Below are 18695 nucleotides of genomic sequence, written 5' to 3'. Positions count from 1 at the left end.
TATATGTTATCTCATGCCCTGTAGTCAATAATATGGCTATTTTATCTGACTTCCATGTAAGAGAAAAGCGGCTAAAATATAATGAAAAAGGGTGATGTGGGTGTAAATATTACTAACATCAAGGGTTTTGTAATTTACCTTGTAGTAAATTACAAGTTAATTACACAACCCAAAATACATACTGCAAATGGCTCATAACAAGCACAACGACCAATTGTAGGAGTAATGTGAAGGAAAAATTAATAAATCATGAATGCATGTTGAACTGGGGTTTAGAAAAAGACCATATGGATTAATTATATGTATAACTAACAAACTTCAACTTTCAAGAAGAGCCAAAAAGAAAAAGAAAATAATTCACACATTCTTACACTCATGCGATTTAAGGATCATGCTTGAAGCCCTTTCCCCTACAACAATCTTGCAAGCAGTGCATTTGAAGGAGAAAAAGACACACCTCTCGACTGTTTGTAGCAGCTATAGGCAACACCAACCGATACTACAGCAAAGGCAACAGCAAGAGCTGCGTAAGTATCTTCATGCTCCCAGCTCTCCAACCGTGTTGGCATAGTGCAAACCTTGCATGTAGACAACCCTTTTCCACTGTTAATCTGGGATAGTATTCTCTTGCTGCTCCTCTTCTTCTCAGGTGACACCTTTACACCCTTCTCATTGGCATCTAGAGTCTCCTCATGAGGTAAGACAGGATTTTGGCAGCAAGAAGATTTTCCATTTTGCTGGTAACATTTCACAACTTCTACTTTAGAATTTGTTGCTGCAGTGCATGCTTCGTCTATCTGTAATTGTGTCAACTTATTAGTGCCTTTTCCCACATCTGTCTCGCCATTTAGTTGGAGCCTTAGCTCTTGGGATTTGATCTGCTCTTCTTCAGATAAACCCATCTGGCCCCTGAAAGCAGCAATAATTCTCAATTAAAACAAAATAGGCATATTTTTTTAATCATATATTCAGAAGAATCAACAGGGATAATAAATATGTGAAGAATTAAGATGTATGGAATCAGGAAGAAACAACATAGATGTATGTATTAGCTTGTTCCTAGTACAAAAGCCAGTTTCCATTTTCAATTGCCCAGTCTCATCACAATTGATCAAAGGATCCAAGAAAATATCTAAAATCTTATTGCTGATCTATCGTATATTCAGCCACAGCAACCAAAGTGTGCCCCCAGTGTGGAAGAAAATTTAAAAGCCAGCTTAGACATTAGAAATTTGAGAATTACCTCCATAGCCAGTCTACAATCTCTCCTTTTCCAATATGCTGCTCTAGCAATATGCTGATCTATCGTATATTCAGCCACAGCAACCAAAGTGTGCCCCCAGTGTGGAAGAAAATTTAAAAGCCAGCTTAGACATTAGAAATTTGAGAATTACCTCCATAGCCAGTCTACAATCTCTCCTTTTCCAATATGCTGCTCTAGTAATATGGATACGTCATCTGGGGTAACATATCCATACCTGTAGGATTTTAAGATTGTTATCATAGAAACGCTTATCTATCTGGATATGAATCTATCTACTGCAGCTACAGAAATGAACAAATTATCAAAACGTAAGGTATAAGAAATTGAAGAAACATACAGATCTACCACTTACCAATGTCCATTTATAACTCCATTAATACTTGATCCAAATATAATGACATTTCCTGCATACTTATGTCCCCCAATGTGAGAGCATGGGCTAACAGATACTTTGCCTCGAAGTCCACGCAATTCTATCTCCTCTTTGAATTTACTAAGCAAGGCAGGCCCACAAACACCAGACCGACGATCTCGGGACCCATGAGAACATACAAAAACATAAAAACCCTTCAGTGTTTCTGGAGTTCCAGGAAGCCATTCACCATCCTTCACAAGCACTTCCTCAACAAATGTGTCAACATCAAAATGTGTCAATCTCCTGCATCCTCCAGTGAGTTCAAAATCAGTATTAAAGCAGAAATATAAGAATTCAAGAAGAGATCTAGAAACACAAAACCAGATATGAATTGACCTGTATCTGATCATGTCTGGGAAGATTAACACATCTCCATTTGATGTCTCAGTTCCATCATGCCCCTCACATATTGTTAAGCGTGTCTAGATGACAAAATTGGGAATAAGCTTATATGATATTTATTTACTTGTTTTTAAGAAAAAAACAAAGCCCAAATAAATAAACACATACATCTAAATATGCATATCCACATGCACATGTGCAGAAACACACAATTGCACATATCACATTAACTACATTTACAGCATGATCAATTAAGCATAAAGAAATCAAATAAAAATGGCTGTCAACAGCATGGAAAACAAAAATGCCATGCAAATCTCTTTTCCCAAATTAATTCATTTACTAGTCAAACTTCCATATTTTTGTTTTCTTACAATTTATGATATGAAACAAGAAAATAACCAACTGTGCACATAACCAGCAATTAAATCCATTCATGATCCATAGGCTGTATCTCCTATTCATTTTTCTTCCAGATCCTCCTAAATTATGCATGCACATGAGAATTTGCAATTCAACACAGGCATTGCAAATAAAGCTTAGAAACATGCATGGCTGCTTTACAGACAAACAAAAAAAAATCCAGCTTTTATGTTTATTTCATTCACAATATGTCACAATACATCATTCTGTTAAATAAGACAATGAGAGGGGACACAAGAGATTTTCCTATCTCAATTGAATTACACCAAAGTTCAGCTGTAAGCTCTTATCTTTTTATATTAGTTTTAAATGAATCGATGAAACATATACAAGAGAATATCCTTGGTACATGATGTTTGCAGATGATATAATTCTGATAGATGAGACGCGAGCAGGAGTCAATAGAAAGCTAGAGTTTTGGAGAAGTACTCTAGAGTCAAAGGATTTTAAGTTAAGTAGAACGAAGACAGCATAGATGCATTGCAAGTTCAGTGAAGGCCGAACTAGTGATAGGGAAGGTGTTAGTTTGGATGTAGTGGTATTGCCCCAAAATAATCATTTTAAATATCTCGGCTCAATCCTTCAAGTAGATAAGGGATGTGAGGAAGGTGTTAGTCATAGGATTAAAGCCGGATGGTTAAAGTGAAGAAGTGTCACGAGAGTTTTATGCGATAGCAAGATTCCCAATAAGTTTAAAGGAAAATTTTACCTTACAGCCATACGACCGGCCATTTTATACGGTAGTGATTGTTTGGCACTAAAGAAGTCGTATGTGTCCAAGTTAAGAATTGTGGAAATGAGAATGTTAAAGTTGATGAGTGGTTATACTAGACTAGATAAAGTCCGTAATGAAAGTATTAGAGAAAAGGTAGGAGTTGTGCCAATTGAGGATAAGTTGAGAAAATGGAGATTGAGATGGTTTGGTCATGTAAAGCGTAGACATACGGAGGCTCCAATTAGACAGGTAGAGCACATTAGGTTAGAGGATAGAAAGAAAAGAAAGGTAAGACCTAAACTGACTTGGAGGAGAGTAGTACAACATGACCTAGAAGCATTACATATTTCGGGAATTTAACCCAAAATCGTTCGTTTAGAATGGAGAAAAAGAATCCATATAGCCGACCCCAAATTCTTGGGATAAAGGCTTAGTTGAGTTGAGTTGAGTTATACTAAACATAACAATCAGGTATACAATTCACCAATGAAAGTCAAAGATAAGCTAATAAAGCTCACCAAAGAAATGACAAAAGAACGCACAGCCAATCTATCAATCAATTTTTTCATAAGTTTTCAGTGTGCATAAACACATTAAGTAAACTGGTCATGACTCATAAGTCATAAGTAAAAGTCTCCTGCTGTGTGAAAACTTCTGTATTGCTTAGATACCAGTACACATCTTAAACTGATTTATGTTAACTATGTTAGAAACCAACTTCTCATTATCCACCAAAAGAATAGCCATAACAAATTCGATGCTGATATGAATTAGAATTTAATTGTAAAAAAAAAAAACATTTGCTGCAATGTACGAATCAAAGAAGTTCAATAATCACAAGAAGAAAAAGGAAAAAGATCTCATCATAGCATTTAAAGAAAAAAGATCTCATCATAGCATTTATAATTCATAACACTTCATCATGCGAGGTCCAAGTGCCTCACTCAGTCTCTCTGAGAAATTTTATAATCATAGCAGTTATTGATGGCCACCTAATATTATAATTTTTTACCTTTTCTTGATTGCATAAATAATAGGCAGCATCTCAAGATAGAAATTTGCTCTCCCTCAACTAAGTCCTAGTCACTACATTAAATATAGCTTAAGAGAAGAGGAGGGGGTGAAACCCTGACATTAAAATTTCTAACAAATGGACACATTATGGAAACTGCCATCTCAAACAGTTATACGCATCATCCAAATCCTGATACACCTTTCTTGTCAAAAACCCCAAATCCCTGTTGATCAATCCCAAATGCATCTCAAGTCTAACCTCAATCCAGAAGCCTATTTAACAACTTACAATCAACATCCTTCAATGAGTTCAAAAACAAAGCCAACCCACAGGACACCAAAAGTCCACTATGAATCACAGAATCAAACTGTAATAGACTGGAACTTATTATCATTCAAAGCATCATCAGTCCGTAAGCTACCAAACATGTTTCAACTAACATAAACTAAGAGCAACAGTGCCAAAACCAACAGAGACCATATCACACCATTAAACACTTGTTGAAGTACCTCAGTCAAATGAATTTGAAGAAACCCACATCAAACCTCAGTCTAGTAAATACAAATTGGGCACTTTCAAAAACTCCTACAGGACATTTCCACAAGCCCCAGTCCAAAAGACTGAAAAGAGAACCAACCCACAAAAAAAATTCATACTCAATCAAACACCTCCAAATGAGTCCAAAAATTCAAATGATCCCATGGTCACTTCTCAAACTTAACCAGTCCACAAATCATCAAGACCACATTTGAATTTAGGAAATAGTAAGAGCACCCTAAATCAAAATTGAAGCTATAGGTCACACGCCTTCAAATCACATTGAACCAATCCACAAGCCATCAAAAGAAACCCACTTCTATGCACTAAAACTACAGTAACCCTGATCAAAACTGAAGCCAAAAATCGGCCACACGAAGAGCAAAGGGGAAAATAAGCCTCTTTCTTCAAATCACCCTTCCTAGCCATGACAGCAGCAGAGAGCAACCTAGGCAATCGATCAAACTCCGCAGCCTCGATCCTCGGCGGCCAGACAGACGGGTTCTTGTAACATAAGAAGACGTGGCGTTCATAGAACTGCACAGTTCCAGCAAGTGGGCTCTGCCTTAACTCGGGCGTAGAGAAACCGAACTCGGCATCACTACTACTGGCACTTTCGTTGAGAAAACCAGCGTCGTTTTGGAAGCTATTGGAGGCGCTGCCGAGGTGGGAACCAGATGGGTCTACTGTGAGGAAGGTAGCATCCAGATGGTCAGAAACTGCGATCGGAGAGGAAGAGGATGATGGAGTATTGGCGTATGAAAGTGGACCTTCTCTATTGCTTGCCATTTCAGACAAATAAAAGAAAGAGCTTTTAGAGAGGGATAGGTGCAAAGGAGTTTGGGGATAGAGTTAGAAGCCTCAGTTCCAGTGGTGTGGGAAGCGCGGATTTGTAGTACTAGGCAGTCTTCGACATCTTGCTGTTCTGTTTATTTCTCACTCCCTTACTTTGCTAACTTCTTTGTTCTTCCCTAAAAAAAAATAAAACTTTTTTCTTATAAAATCTTTAGAACATAATTAAAATTATTTATTAAAAAACCTTTGTTCTTGCCATCCATTTCTTATAATCTTTTTAACTTTGATAATTTATAAAAATAACGGGCGAATTTTGCATATGCAATCTTGTATTTTTAAACATGAATTAAATAATTACTACTTGTCACAATTGGCTAAATTTTTAAAAATATATGTATTAATTTTATATTTATAAAATATATTTTTTAAACAAATATTTACTTTAAATTAATAGCCCTTTAGATCAAATAATACTTTTCATCCTTCCATCATATATTGATACAAAATTGTAGGTATAGTTTTAATACACGAAATTTTAAATATTTGATTACATGGATAATTATATTTTAGTATTAGATTTTATTAATTATATTTATATGATTATAGCTAAATTCAAAGAAATATAAAATCTCTTAAATTACTAACATAATGTATGATATTCAAAAAATATATATATTTATTAGACCAAATACCACTAACTCCAAAATAATAAATAGCAAATGATCTATTTTTAAAGCCCAAGTGACTTGCTGATGACAAATGGAAGCATGGTAGCAACTATCTTTCATTTCACTCATCCATTAATGTATCCACTTTCCAGTAAGCAATTCATTTTATTGAAACGGAAAATGCACCTCGTATGGTTGTTAACCATCCAGTGCTGTGTTTGCTCAGGAGCTAATCAAGATAGGGTTGGTGAAGAAAGTAACCCCACCTCAAACCTGATAATGAATTTTCATCCACCTTTTGCTTTTAAAATCAATAAAACTTATAGCGACTTTGCTTTGAGTGTTATCCCTCTTAGAATATGCTTTCCTTCACTCAATTCTGGTTCACCATTGCTCAGGCTTCCATCAATTTAACGAAAACGCTTAAACAAAGAACTCATTACTGCTGCAGATCCTCAACCATTAATTTAAGGCATACCCTTAGAGGAGGAACTCGTTAATCTAATAGTCTGTCTCTATACAAAATCCACACTTCCCTAAACTTGCTTACCATGATCTTTTGATATTCGCTTTTTCTTCCTTAAACAGAGGAGAGATTGTAGAATTTGATTCCACTAGTTTCAAATATTTGTACACACACAATCAACACATAAACAATGCCTCTCAACCATTCATTATCACACAAAGGTATTGCAAACGCAGGTGTTAGACAGGCTTCTCACCAGGCAGGTAAGAAGGAGATCCACCTTCAATTTGGTTCTTCTTTCGCTGGAAGATGCCACTGAGATTGGGCAAAAGTACTTTCTTGGAAACAGAAGTCCTATTATCTTTCTCCATCTTCCGAAACTCAATAACTTTCTGGGGTGCTGGGTTTTGCTTTTGAATCCTATAATGGCGAGGAGATGACTCTAATGACATCTGTGTCTCTGCTAGAATCCTTGATGCAGTTTCAGCTGCCTTCTTTTGCTCTCGTTCACGCCACCTTCGAAGTTCTCCCTCAACTGCCCTCTTGGCTGCTTCAGCCATCTCCGCCCTCTTCAAAGCCTCCTGAGTTGCAACCTTCATATCCCCAATCTCCTTCTGCATCACCTCAAGCCTCTTGAGAGCCTCATTTTCACTAGCCTTTACAGCTTCTACCTGAGCCAAGGCAGCTGCCACTTTCATTTCTGCCAATGTGTCAGACTCCTCAACTTTCCGGCTCAAAGACTCGTACTCTTCTCTCGAGATTGTGATCTTGGCACCAGACTCCGAAGTTGAAGCACGTGCAGCATTAGCTTTCTCAGACAACACCTTGATCTGATCGATCGCCCTTGTCTCTGCTGTTTTTGCTTCCTCAGCTTCTTCCAGAGCAACCCTCAACTTCTTCTCTGCTTCTTCAAGTTCAATCCTGGTTGCTTCAGCTTCCTTCTTCAACTCCTCCGCCTTGTGCTTCATTTCTTCAGCTTCTTGTCGTGCATTCTCTGCTTCTGATGATAGCTGGTGGAGAGTTGAGAACATTTCTTCAGAAGTACCTCTTGCTTTAGATTCCTCAGCAAGGGCTGCTTCAAGCTCAGCCTTGCTTTTGCGGAGCTTGACATGCAGGTTCCCAGCAATGGACTCTGTTTCAGCCTCTTTCTCCTTCAACTCAGAATGCTGCTTCTTCACATTCTCAAGTTCCAACTTAAGAGATTCCACCAAACTTTGCAAGGAGCTCTCCTCTTCTGCCACCTTCTGCAATGACTCCTTAGCACCATCTAGCTCTGAAGTAACATTTTTCACTAAATCCAGATCTGAAGCCTTGGCATTTTCCATCTGCTTTTGCAGAGCATCGATCTCATTCATTGTTTCAGCCAGTTGCTTTTCAAGATTCCAGGCAAGTTCAGGATCAAAGTCATTTTTCAATGCAAGAAGTTTACTTGCTAATGCTTCCAACGTAGCTTTATAGGACTGCCTCAGAACATCTTTTTCTGCAAATATTTTTGCTTGCTCTTGCTGGGCTTGCAGAGATGCTAGCTTCACTTGCCCAATTGATTCCTGTAGAGCTGAGATTTCCCTAGAAAGCTCACTAACTTTTTCCACATTTGATTTGACTGCATGTTCTGCTTCTCCAGCTTGATTTAAGGCAGCAAGCTTTGCTTCCAAGGATGCATCACATCCCTGTCGAATCTTCCGGAGTTCTTGCTTTGCAGCATCAAGTTCAATAAATACAGCCATATACTGTTCCCTGGCAGACTCCAAGTCCTGCTTCCTAGCACCATCAGATCCAGAAGCATCACCATTCTTTGCTCCTTCAATTTCCTTTGCCTGATTTTTAGCAGTTTCTGTTGCCTTAATCGCTGAATCTTTAGATTCAATGATGTTTCTGAGTTTTTGGGTCAGATCGTCGACTGTTCTTTTAGCCTTTTCAAGTTCAACTAGTGCTTGGGCCTTAGTTGTCTCAGCATTCTTCAGTTGATCCTTTAACTTGTTCAGCTCCTTCTGGGCCACGTGAAGCTGTGTCTCCTTGGCCAAAACTCTCTTCAGTAATGAAACAAAATAAGTCAATTATGCTAACAAGATGAACACTGAACACAAATGTTAGAACAAGCTCTAATACCAAATTGATGTAGAACCAATAGAAGAATGAGGAAGGATTGAGAAAAAAATTCTCAAATAAAGAAGAACTTTTATTAATTCTCAATCATAATCATAATAATAAGCTCTCCAAATAAAATGCCTAGACATAGATATTTATAATTTATCAACTAGCCTAATTTTAAATAATTAGGAATACTAACCTAAACAAATTAGGAATATAAAACCTAACAGAATTCCTAAATAATAATAGTAATAGAATTCCTAAATAGTAATAGTAATAGTAATAGAATTCCTAAATAATAGGACTCTAAACTTCCTAAGTCTATAATGATTAATGAATATAATTACTGAGTTGAGTTTACTTCCAATACAGCATCAAAGAATCTCAAAAGGTGATAGGGAGAAACTTTTACATAACACAATCAGAATCAGAAAAAACACTTCTTCCATTTAATTATCAAATATTTCCAATAATTATAACCTTTTAAAAACAATTGGGAAAACTTTACAGTTGACTTTTGACTATCATGATGCGTAGCTAAAAAAAAAAGTAGTATCATTAAATCCAAGCATAAATTTCTTAGAACAATATTGCTTTTGAAAATTGCAATATAAGAAGTTGAATCATTTGTGATTCATTTGATTTTGTCCATACAACAATCTAAAGGAAAACCGGCTTAGCATTCACATCATATGGTTGCAGTATTATACACAGCTAAAGATCCACAGAACTTATGAATGAGATAGAAGTTTAACTTATCAACAGGGTATATGGTCAATAAAAGAAGTACTTAGATGATCTCTTATAATATCATATAATAAAATATCGCTAATACCTCTGCATGAGGTTTTGCCTTCTTGATGGCTGGTTTTTCTCCTGAGAAAGAGCCTTCACCAAAGAGCGTGACAGCATCCTTAACAGATTGAAATGGTGCGCTAGTATCAATCTCTCCCACTACTTTAGAAGAATCAGTAGCACTTTGACCTTCTTTTGCACCCATACCACTTAATTAATTTATATTCTCAAAATATCACCTGTTAAAAGACAATAAAACAATAAAACAATACTCCTATAAAATATTAAGGAAACAGACACAAGTAAAAATCTCAAACTTAATACACATCAAACATCTCTTGGAAGATAGAAGTAAACTACAATCCGCATATACTGTTCAATAGATTTACAGGACATATACATTAAAGACCATGCAATGCATGCATAACCAAAGTCACCAAATCAGCCAGCACTCTGTTGCATTTTCATCCCATTCCCCACTGAAATTGTGTTCCTTGATTCATATGCACTTCATAACTCTACAGATGCTCCTTCAAAACACAAAACACATGAACTTGAAAGCCAAGGGGAAATCTAGGCACTATTAACCATAGCTCCATTTGACTGAAATGGATTTCTTTTTCTTTTACACACCATCTTTCTCTCTAGAGATCAACAATGATAATACTACTTCATAAAACATCTAAGCCAATAAAATTTTAAGTAGAATGCGCCACAAAATCTTATCAACTATCCTGATAGAAGCATGAACCCAAAATGCAAATAAACAAATAATAAACAGGACTGTCTGCAAACTTTTAACAACACTAACTTGAAACTTTTGTTATAGGACATTATAATCACCCGCTTATAAATGCTAACTGTTACCCATGAGATAAACACATAGGACAGGCATGTCCAGCAAGAACTAGCTTTGTTAGTTTTCTGTAGATTATTTATTCCAAATCTGGCTTCATTTCTCACAAATTTATAGAGATAATTTTGAATAAAAAAGTAACACTTCTTGCAACTAGCTCTAGAAAATACATTTCTAAAGCAACTAAATTCCCCATAATTCGTTTTAGTTCTCATAATTTCTCTGCCAGAACATGTTTCATGTTTCTTCTATATAGAGAATCAGTTCGCTAGTTCTTCACGAATTGAATCCACAAATTACCAAATTACTCTTATCAATTTTTTGATGTTAAATTCTCAGTGCCCAAATAGACAATACAATAAAAATCATTACTAATGACCACAAGAACAATACTTACCAATAAATAGCTCACAAATTCAAGCTCAAACCAAGCTTAACATCAACATCTAGTTGTTACAAACACTCTTCCAACTTACCAACATTTCACAAATAAAGCATAATTAATGCCTCACGTCAAAGAAACAAATGAAAATGAATGATACAAGAAGGCAGACAGAGCAAGCTACTAAAAAGTTTCTCATATTTTTCAAAAAAAAAAAGGTTATGCGTTTGAAAATTACAAAAAAATAAAAAATAAAAAGGAAATAATACCTAAAATTACTTAGCCAACTAAACCCTAATCAAGCTCCAGTGAGAAAAACCAAACGGTCAAAATGAACAATCTTGACATCATCACTCAATTTGGAAAAGAGAAATGATTGTTGATCACCTTCTTCATGATCTCATCGATGTCAAGAAAAAAAGGGAAAGAAAAAACCTTTTAACCTTATGACACAAAGAATCAAACCCACCAAGGAATCCCAAAAAAAGGGGAGGAAAGAATCTTCAAGAAAATTTGGCAATGAATTTTTCAGCCAAGAAAACAGTTTCTTGGATAATCTCTGAGTTGTGAATGAAAAGTCGGAGAAGGAGGCGTCTTGGAGAATCGAAATGGTGATTTGAAATGCCGAGAGAGAGAGAGATGGAAAAATTTGAACAGTTCAGAGAAAGTTTAAAACAGCGTCAGCGAGTCAAATGGAGAGAGAGAGAGAGAGAGAGAGGACGTGAATAGTCTCTTTCTCAAACTCGCACTTCGTGCTGCTTTGTCTTTCCAGTTAGAATCAAGGGTATTTTTGTCTATTTGTTACAATCCGCCCGTGGAGTTTATATAAATAAATATTTAAATATAGTATATATTTTATATTGATATTTATAAGTTATTTATATTTAAAATTTTAAATAAATAAAATTTAAATATTTCATAAATTATTAAATTTTCAAAATATAAATTATTAATAAAAAATACAAAACTAAATATGATAATTAAATTTATATCGAAGATAGAATAGTTACATTGTAAATAATTATTAATTAATTAAATTTATATTTATATAAAATAATTTTAATGGTATCTTAATTGTGGGCATGCGTGAAGATCGAATTCGATAAGCTTGAATTTAATTTTTAAATTGACTATATTTTAATTTTTTAGAAGATACTTTTTTAAAAGGTAAAGAATTAAATAAATGTATTTCAATAAAAGAAAATATTATGCTGAATGAATTTCAAAGTTAAAAAATAAAATAACGTAAAATTTAGATATTGAAAATAAAATATAATATAAATTTTAATAATTTATAGAAAAAAAAACCAAAACTCTAAGAGTTAACTCTGATAATGATTGATTATTTACTAAAAATTACATTTTTGCTTTTTAATTTTTTAGCTTTTACCAAATTGAAAGGATATCTTATTTGTATATTTAAAATTAAAATTAATTTGCTAAAAGTTAAAAAAAAAAAGAAAAATTTCTTTTGTAAGATGCATTAATGGAAATTAATCTATGTATATATATAAATTTTTTTTATAAATTTATATTATATATATAAAAAATTAAATAACTGAGTACAAATTTTGATTTATTAGTATCAATTAGCTTTACCCCATGTTTGGATAGGTAAAAAAATAATAAAAAGATAAAATAATTAGAAAAAAATAACTTTGAAAGATTTTTTTTTTGTTTTCCTTATTTTGATGAGAGATGAAAAATAAGAAGGGAAAAGAAAATAAATTTTATTCTTTTTAATTATTTTTTTAATTAGAGAAAATAAAAAATTAAAAAAAAAGTGAAATTTATACTATTTATTTTTTATTTTTTATATATTTAAACATAAAAATAAAAAATAAAAATTATTTTCTTTCTTTTTTTTTTTCTCTCAAAATTTATCCAAGTGTTAATTCAGCTATGAGAATTAAGTAAAGGGCCTGTTGAGAAGGAGGTACAAGCACAGTAACAGAGAAAAGAGAGAAAGGACCTGGCCCAGTGGAGGGGTAGCTTTATAGGTTGTACGTTTGGCCGGTAGTGGAAGCGGAATGGCAATCTTGTCTACTGTGTACGACAAGAGTATAAGACTAAAGGAAAGGGGAATGTCAGGCCAGCAAGGACACTTCTCCATCACCGCCAAATACAACGACTTCAGTCAGACCATAACAAAATGGATAAAATTAGGTAATTTTATCACGTTATTTGTAGGCTAATTAGTATGTTTTTAATTTATATCGTAAAATATTTTAATTTTAATTTTGTATTAAAAGATTTCTTTAGCTTGATGTCACATATTTTTTAAGTTAATTTTCTTACTTAACATTACTTAAAAAAAATAGTAACTTTTAAACTATATTCGTTGTTTTTAATTACAAAAATATTTCTTAATTTAAAAAAAAAAAGAGATATCAAAATTTTTTAACAAAATTATATAAATAATTATTATATTTAATAAAAATAAATATAATATTAAAAAAATAATTAATTGATTATTAATCTTTCAAAATGATAAATAATTATGAATAATTTTTTTATAAAAAATGATAAATAAAAATAATTGAAGGGACATTTCAGTTTTAAAACTGACTTCATCCTTGAATTTTGAGTTTGTATAATTTAAGGTCCTTTTGTCGGTAATTTCATCAATTATTCATTAATTATATGAGAAATTTAAAACTAAAGAAGGGGATAAAGATATTTATAGATTAGTAAAAAGGAGAGAAAAGAAATGTCAAGATCTCAATCAAGTTAGGTACATTAAGGATAAAGAAGAAAAAATATTGATAAAATATGAGGATATTAAAGAAATATAGAGAAATTATTTTGATGATCTTTTTAATAATAGTCAAAATGGTAATAGCGTGAATATATACTACAGAATAATAGAAAAGAATGTGAATTATATTAGAAGAATTAGATCTTTATAAATAAAGAAAACACTTAAGAGAATGAAAGTGGTTAAAACCTGTGGACCCAATAAAATACTAATTGAAGTATGGAAGTGGTCGGGAGATATTAGAGTGGCATAGTTAACTAAATTGTTTAACAAGATTCTAAACTCAAAAAAAATCTCTGATGAATAGAGGAGGAGTGTTTTAGTATTTATTTTTAAAAATAAGGGAGATATACAGAGTCGCACAAACTATGGAGAAATTAAACTCATGAGCCATACCATAAAGTTGTAACACCCCTATTTGTATAGCCTGGTATATTTCACTGTTCCGGTGACCGGTGTCGGTCCAGACAGTTAAAGGGATTAGAACCATACTTAAGACAACTAGAGAAACTATAAATACAAATAATTAGTAATGTTCAATTAGTTATGTATAAATAAGAAAAACAGAACATAAGAAGTTAAACGAGTCGAGAGTCACAGCGATGGGTGACCTCATTGGGAACGACTGCGAAGTCATTTTAAACTCAAATTTCGAACCGTAAAATGTGACGCCGCGGTCCTTAGGATCCTTATGAACACAGTGGAAAAGAGAAAATCACGAAAAAGAACTGTTAAGCCAGTCAAATAATTAGGTCAGGGAGCCGGAAGAAATATGAAATTATTTGCAAACCAGAATGAACCGGCGATGGGCAATTTGGTCAATTGACCCCGAGAGCTGACTCCTGACCTAACTGTCAAATAAAATCGGAGAAAAAAAAATTTCAGAATCGAGAATTAAATTAAAGAACTAATAGAAAAAAAAAAGAAGAGAAAATGAAAAAGTTAAAAAGGTGTAGGAAGATAACATCATGCATGATATCATGCATGATGCCATAAGTCATATAATTAATAAATTAATTAAATTGATTTTTGGTCTTCCATAAGACAAAAGACATAAAAAAAAAAGAAAATAAGGATTAATGACATCATAAAGCTATAATTAAAATTTAGGAAATTATGGATAAATACAATACAAAAGGGACCAATTAAAATTAAAGGATAAAAAAAAAGAAAGTTAAAACTCAAATTTTTTCTTCTTCACCCGTCACTCCCTCTCTCCCATTTCTCTCTCTCATTTTCTCTTCATTTCCACCATTTTTGGACTTAGAAAGCTTGCTTTTCTCTAGTTTCTTCCCATAAATTTCTTAAACTCCAACACAAAATCACACTCTTAGACCTAGATACATCACTTGGGAGTAAAAAGGAGAAGAAAAACTTGAAGAAAAAAAAAAGGAAAAAGGGAGTGAAATTGAAGAATTGGAATTCAAGTGAAGGTAAGTAATTTACTTTGAAATTTTAATTTTGATGCACATGTATTAAGTTAATTTAACTTAGAAATTAATGAAATGAAATAAAATATGTGGGGAGGACCAAACTGAAATTTTGGCTAGCCATGGATGTATGAGGGTATGATGTGTTTTGAATAAATTAAATGTGTTAGTAAACTTGTATGAGAATGGTAGTAAGATTGAAATGCTTAAATGTGATGAAATGCAACAATTTTGTGTGATTAGGGTTTGGAGGCCTAGGGTTTTGAGGTAAAAATTTGGAGAAATGAGTAAATAGCATGTTGGACCTATTGTGAAGTGAAAAATGGTCAATTGTGACCAAATGAGTTGTGTGGGAATGGTAGGAAATTAAGTTAAATTCGGAGGTTATAGCAGCATGACCAAGCCAACTTTGAAGGACCAAAACGGAAATTTTACAAGTCCAATTGATATGCCACCAATTGGGGATGAAAATAGACATAAAATGACACAATTTTCATTTAGGAACCATGCCCAAAAACTGACCAAAACTTAGTGAACCAATTGACCAAAGTTGAGTAAGAGCGATGCACATCAGTATAAACTGACCAAATGAACAGTATTTGTTCATTTTGTCATAACTCGAGCTAGGCAGGTCAAATTGACCTGAAATTTTACCAGTGATTAGATGAGACATAGACCTAAAACTTTCATGAAGAACACAAGTCCAAATTCTGCCAGCAACCAAGCCATTTGGCCACCCCAAGTTGGTGACCCAAATCTGCCAGCACCAAACTTTGCTCAGAAAATCTGGGTTATTTTCCATCCGGTAGCCCTGATTCAAAGGGCCATAACTTGAACTACAAAACTCCAATTGGGGTGATTCAAAAAGGAGAATAAACTTAAGACATTAAGGAACATTTTCTATGAAGGAAGTTTTGCCAAATTCCAACAGTAAAATTGCCAATGGAACAGTGCAACTTGGAGCACCAAAACTGAAAATTTGACAATTTGGCCAAAAGGATTTAAGCTTTGAGAAAATGACCAAAACCAACAATTTAATGACCAAAATGTGGTATGTGGGTGAAGTTGGAGTTCCCATACCTATTAAGCCTTAAAAAGTCAACAATTTGACTTGAATAGTGTAGTGAATAGTAACCCGAAACACAAAAACTTCGAGAACGTCGAAATTAGCACATTAAAGCTAGGTAAAAATTGAGTGAAATTTATTTTTGGATTTATGCTAAGTTATGGTACTAAAACACTATGAAACTGTGTGTTTCAGCTGAAAAAGACTTGGAAATTCGAAGAGACTGAGTCAAGGCTTAGAGGCGACTCAAGTCAGGTTTGTGCACAATAATTCTTGTTTAAATATTTTAATCTCAAAAATTTGACTTCTTTGATTAAGTATGTACTGTGTTGCCATTTTATAATCGTAAATGTGACTTTGGAAATTGATCAGAATTCTCATAAATTGTTTGAATAAATTGTTTTGAATTGATTTTATGTTCACACTTAGCATGACAGTATCACATTATTCCTCCTCCATTTATGGGGTTGAGATTGTTTATTTTCCTCCCTCTCTGGTTTACCAGTTGAGGTTGAGATCGGATGAGTACTCATTAGCTAGCTAGCCACCTCCCTCATTGATTTCGATTAATGGGATTGTAGATTGCTTTGTCGTGGTGTACAACACGGCATTGATCGAAAATTTTGTGTCATGGCTTAAGTTGTGTATGACTTTGGCAACACTGTGTTTATGAAATTGTTTGACTAAACTGTGTTTAATAGATTATTTGACAAAATGGTGTTATTATGAGCTTTGAGATTTGCGAAATATGACTGAGAAATATTTAAATTGTGTTTTGGCAATGAATGATTTATATATTGCATTTTAAATTTTTATTGTGCACCACTGAGTATTTTATACTCAGCGATAGCTTATTTCGCTGTCGCAGATAAGAGCAAGGAGAAAGCAGCAGAGTGAGCTGCTATCGAATTGTGGACCCCTGAACATTTTGTATGGGTATTATTTTATACCCTTGTAAATAATTTTGATGTAAATATAGAAATGTTGTATGTATCAATGTAAGTCGAGCAGTTTGTAAATAAATTGTAATAATATTATTTTAGATTTTCTTCTGTAAATTTAATATTGTACATGTGAATTTCATGCTTTATGCCTGGTGAATGAAGTATTAAATATTTTGAGATAATGAATTTTGATTTGGATTGTGAAATTACCTTGAAGTGAGTTGAATTGTGTTGATTGAGATTTATTGGAGGTTGGGTGTTGTGGAAAATTTTTGGGAGTGTTTTTTTTCAGGTATTTGAAGAACTATTTTCTCCAATTACAAACGGAACTCTGTCAAAATTTTTATAAAATTTGCGTCAAAATTTAAATGGACAAAAATTTTTACTAGTATTTAAACTTTGAATAAATGGTTTTTAATTTCTACCAAAATGCTCACCACTTCCAAAATGTAAGTAAATTGTTTTAAAATCCCTTGTAGAGTACTTAATGAGTTATCGGTAGGTGAAGTTCGGTAGTTCATTAAGTATTCTACGGGATCATGTTATGCCTTACAGTGGGGTAAGGTGTGACATGTTTTAGTGGTATCAGAGCATGATTTTTCAATAAATTTTGACTATGTGTATGAATATTTCTTTGATAAGTACAACTGCTCAAGTGTCTTTAAATTAATACATATGACATATTTACATCATGAATATGCATTAACGGAGGTCAACCTCCTTGTGTTTGATCTCAGGAAGTAGAAAATTTGAGAAAACGGAATGGAATGAGGAGATCATTCCGAAGAACAATCTGTTGAGGTTGAGGTTCAAGGGGAAGCCCCAGCACTCCAGAACGTGAGTGGGTCAGCCACTCCAGCTCCTGCACCAGCACCGCAGTTCCCTGCTCAATTTGTACAGCAGATGGCTGCGTTCTTCCAGCAAATGGCGGGTAATGTGCCACCCCAAGCTCAAATGCCAGTACCTGTAGCACAACCACAGCCCTCAGCTATGCAATATGAAAAGTTGATGAAATTTGGGGCCACCGAGTTTAAAGGCACTGTGGATCCACTGGAGGCAGAACAGTGGTTGGAAAGAATGGAACGAGTTTACAGAAAACTGCAGTGTACGGAAGAGATGAAGTTTGAGTATTCTGTTTCCTTGTTGCAAGGGGATGCATATGACTGGTGGAAGACCATCCCCCACAGCCTGGTTGAGCCACCTGTGCTGACATGGACAGACTTTCTGAGGGAATTCAGGCAGAAATGGGTTCCTGATGCATATGTAGATAAGAAATTACAAGAATTCTTGAGTTTGAAACAAGGGGACCGAACCATAGCAGAGTATGAGAGAGACTTCTCAAGGCTAAGCCACTATGCTGGAAGCTTAGTCTCCACCCCCAGAGATAGATGCAAGAGGTTTGAGTCTGGGTTAAGGCCGAATCTGAGAATGCAAGTCGTGGGTTTTCGACATCAGAATTTTGCTGAATTGATCTCATAGGCCCTGGAACTGGAAAGAATAGAATCAGAAGGGGCAGTGAAGAAGGGTACACAAGAGAAAACTGAAAAGACTACGGGACAAACATCTGAGAGTGGCTCTAGAAAGAGAAAACAGTTTGGGGGATCCAGCTCCCGTAGATCTGGCAGAGGCAGATTTTCTGGCCAACGACCACCCCGGCCTGGTCAGACCCAGCAGACACCCCGAGGAGCTCTATCAGTCCGGCAGTGTGAAACTTGTGGTAAAACTCATGGTGG

General features: G+C 34.3%; 3 protein-coding genes across 3 annotated transcripts; all 3 read right to left on the bottom strand.

The window, feature by feature from the left end:
- Window positions 1-271: 271 nt before the first annotated feature.
- LOC110671663 (uncharacterized) lies at window positions 272-4654 on the bottom strand. The gene is made up of 8 exons (XM_058137182.1): window positions 4615-4654; window positions 4350-4446; window positions 3831-3919; window positions 2190-2251; window positions 2016-2101; window positions 1617-1922; window positions 1395-1478; window positions 272-909 (listed from the first exon to the last, which is right to left on the bottom strand). Exons 1-8 carry the CDS (start codon window positions 4652-4654, stop codon window positions 411-413), a joined length of 1263 nt encoding a protein of 420 aa, XP_057993165.1. The 3' UTR covers window positions 272-410.
- On the bottom strand, window positions 4031-5701 carry LOC110671640 (uncharacterized). The gene has a single exon (XM_021834155.2). The coding sequence runs from the start codon at window positions 5498-5500 to the stop codon at window positions 4967-4969; it is 534 nt and encodes a 177-aa protein (XP_021689847.2). The 5' UTR covers window positions 5501-5701; the 3' UTR covers window positions 4031-4966.
- A 912-nt stretch (window positions 5702-6613) lies between these two features.
- LOC110671652 (WEB family protein At5g55860) lies at window positions 6614-11478 on the bottom strand. The gene is made up of 3 exons (XM_058135956.1): window positions 11049-11478; window positions 9567-9766; window positions 6614-8670 (listed from the first exon to the last, which is right to left on the bottom strand). The coding sequence occupies exons 2-3, from the start codon at window positions 9729-9731 to the stop codon at window positions 6880-6882; spliced, it is 1956 nt and encodes a 651-aa protein (XP_057991939.1). The 5' UTR covers window positions 9732-9766; window positions 11049-11478; the 3' UTR covers window positions 6614-6879.
- Window positions 11479-18695: the final 7217 nt, after the last annotated feature.

Source organism: Hevea brasiliensis, chromosome 15 (genome assembly GCF_030052815.1).
Source record: "Hevea brasiliensis isolate MT/VB/25A 57/8 chromosome 15, ASM3005281v1, whole genome shotgun sequence".
Taxonomy (NCBI): Eukaryota; Viridiplantae; Streptophyta; class Magnoliopsida; order Malpighiales; family Euphorbiaceae; genus Hevea; species Hevea brasiliensis.
The sequence above is the reverse complement of the archived record's forward strand: the minus strand, read 5'-3'. Positions and strand labels throughout refer to the sequence as shown.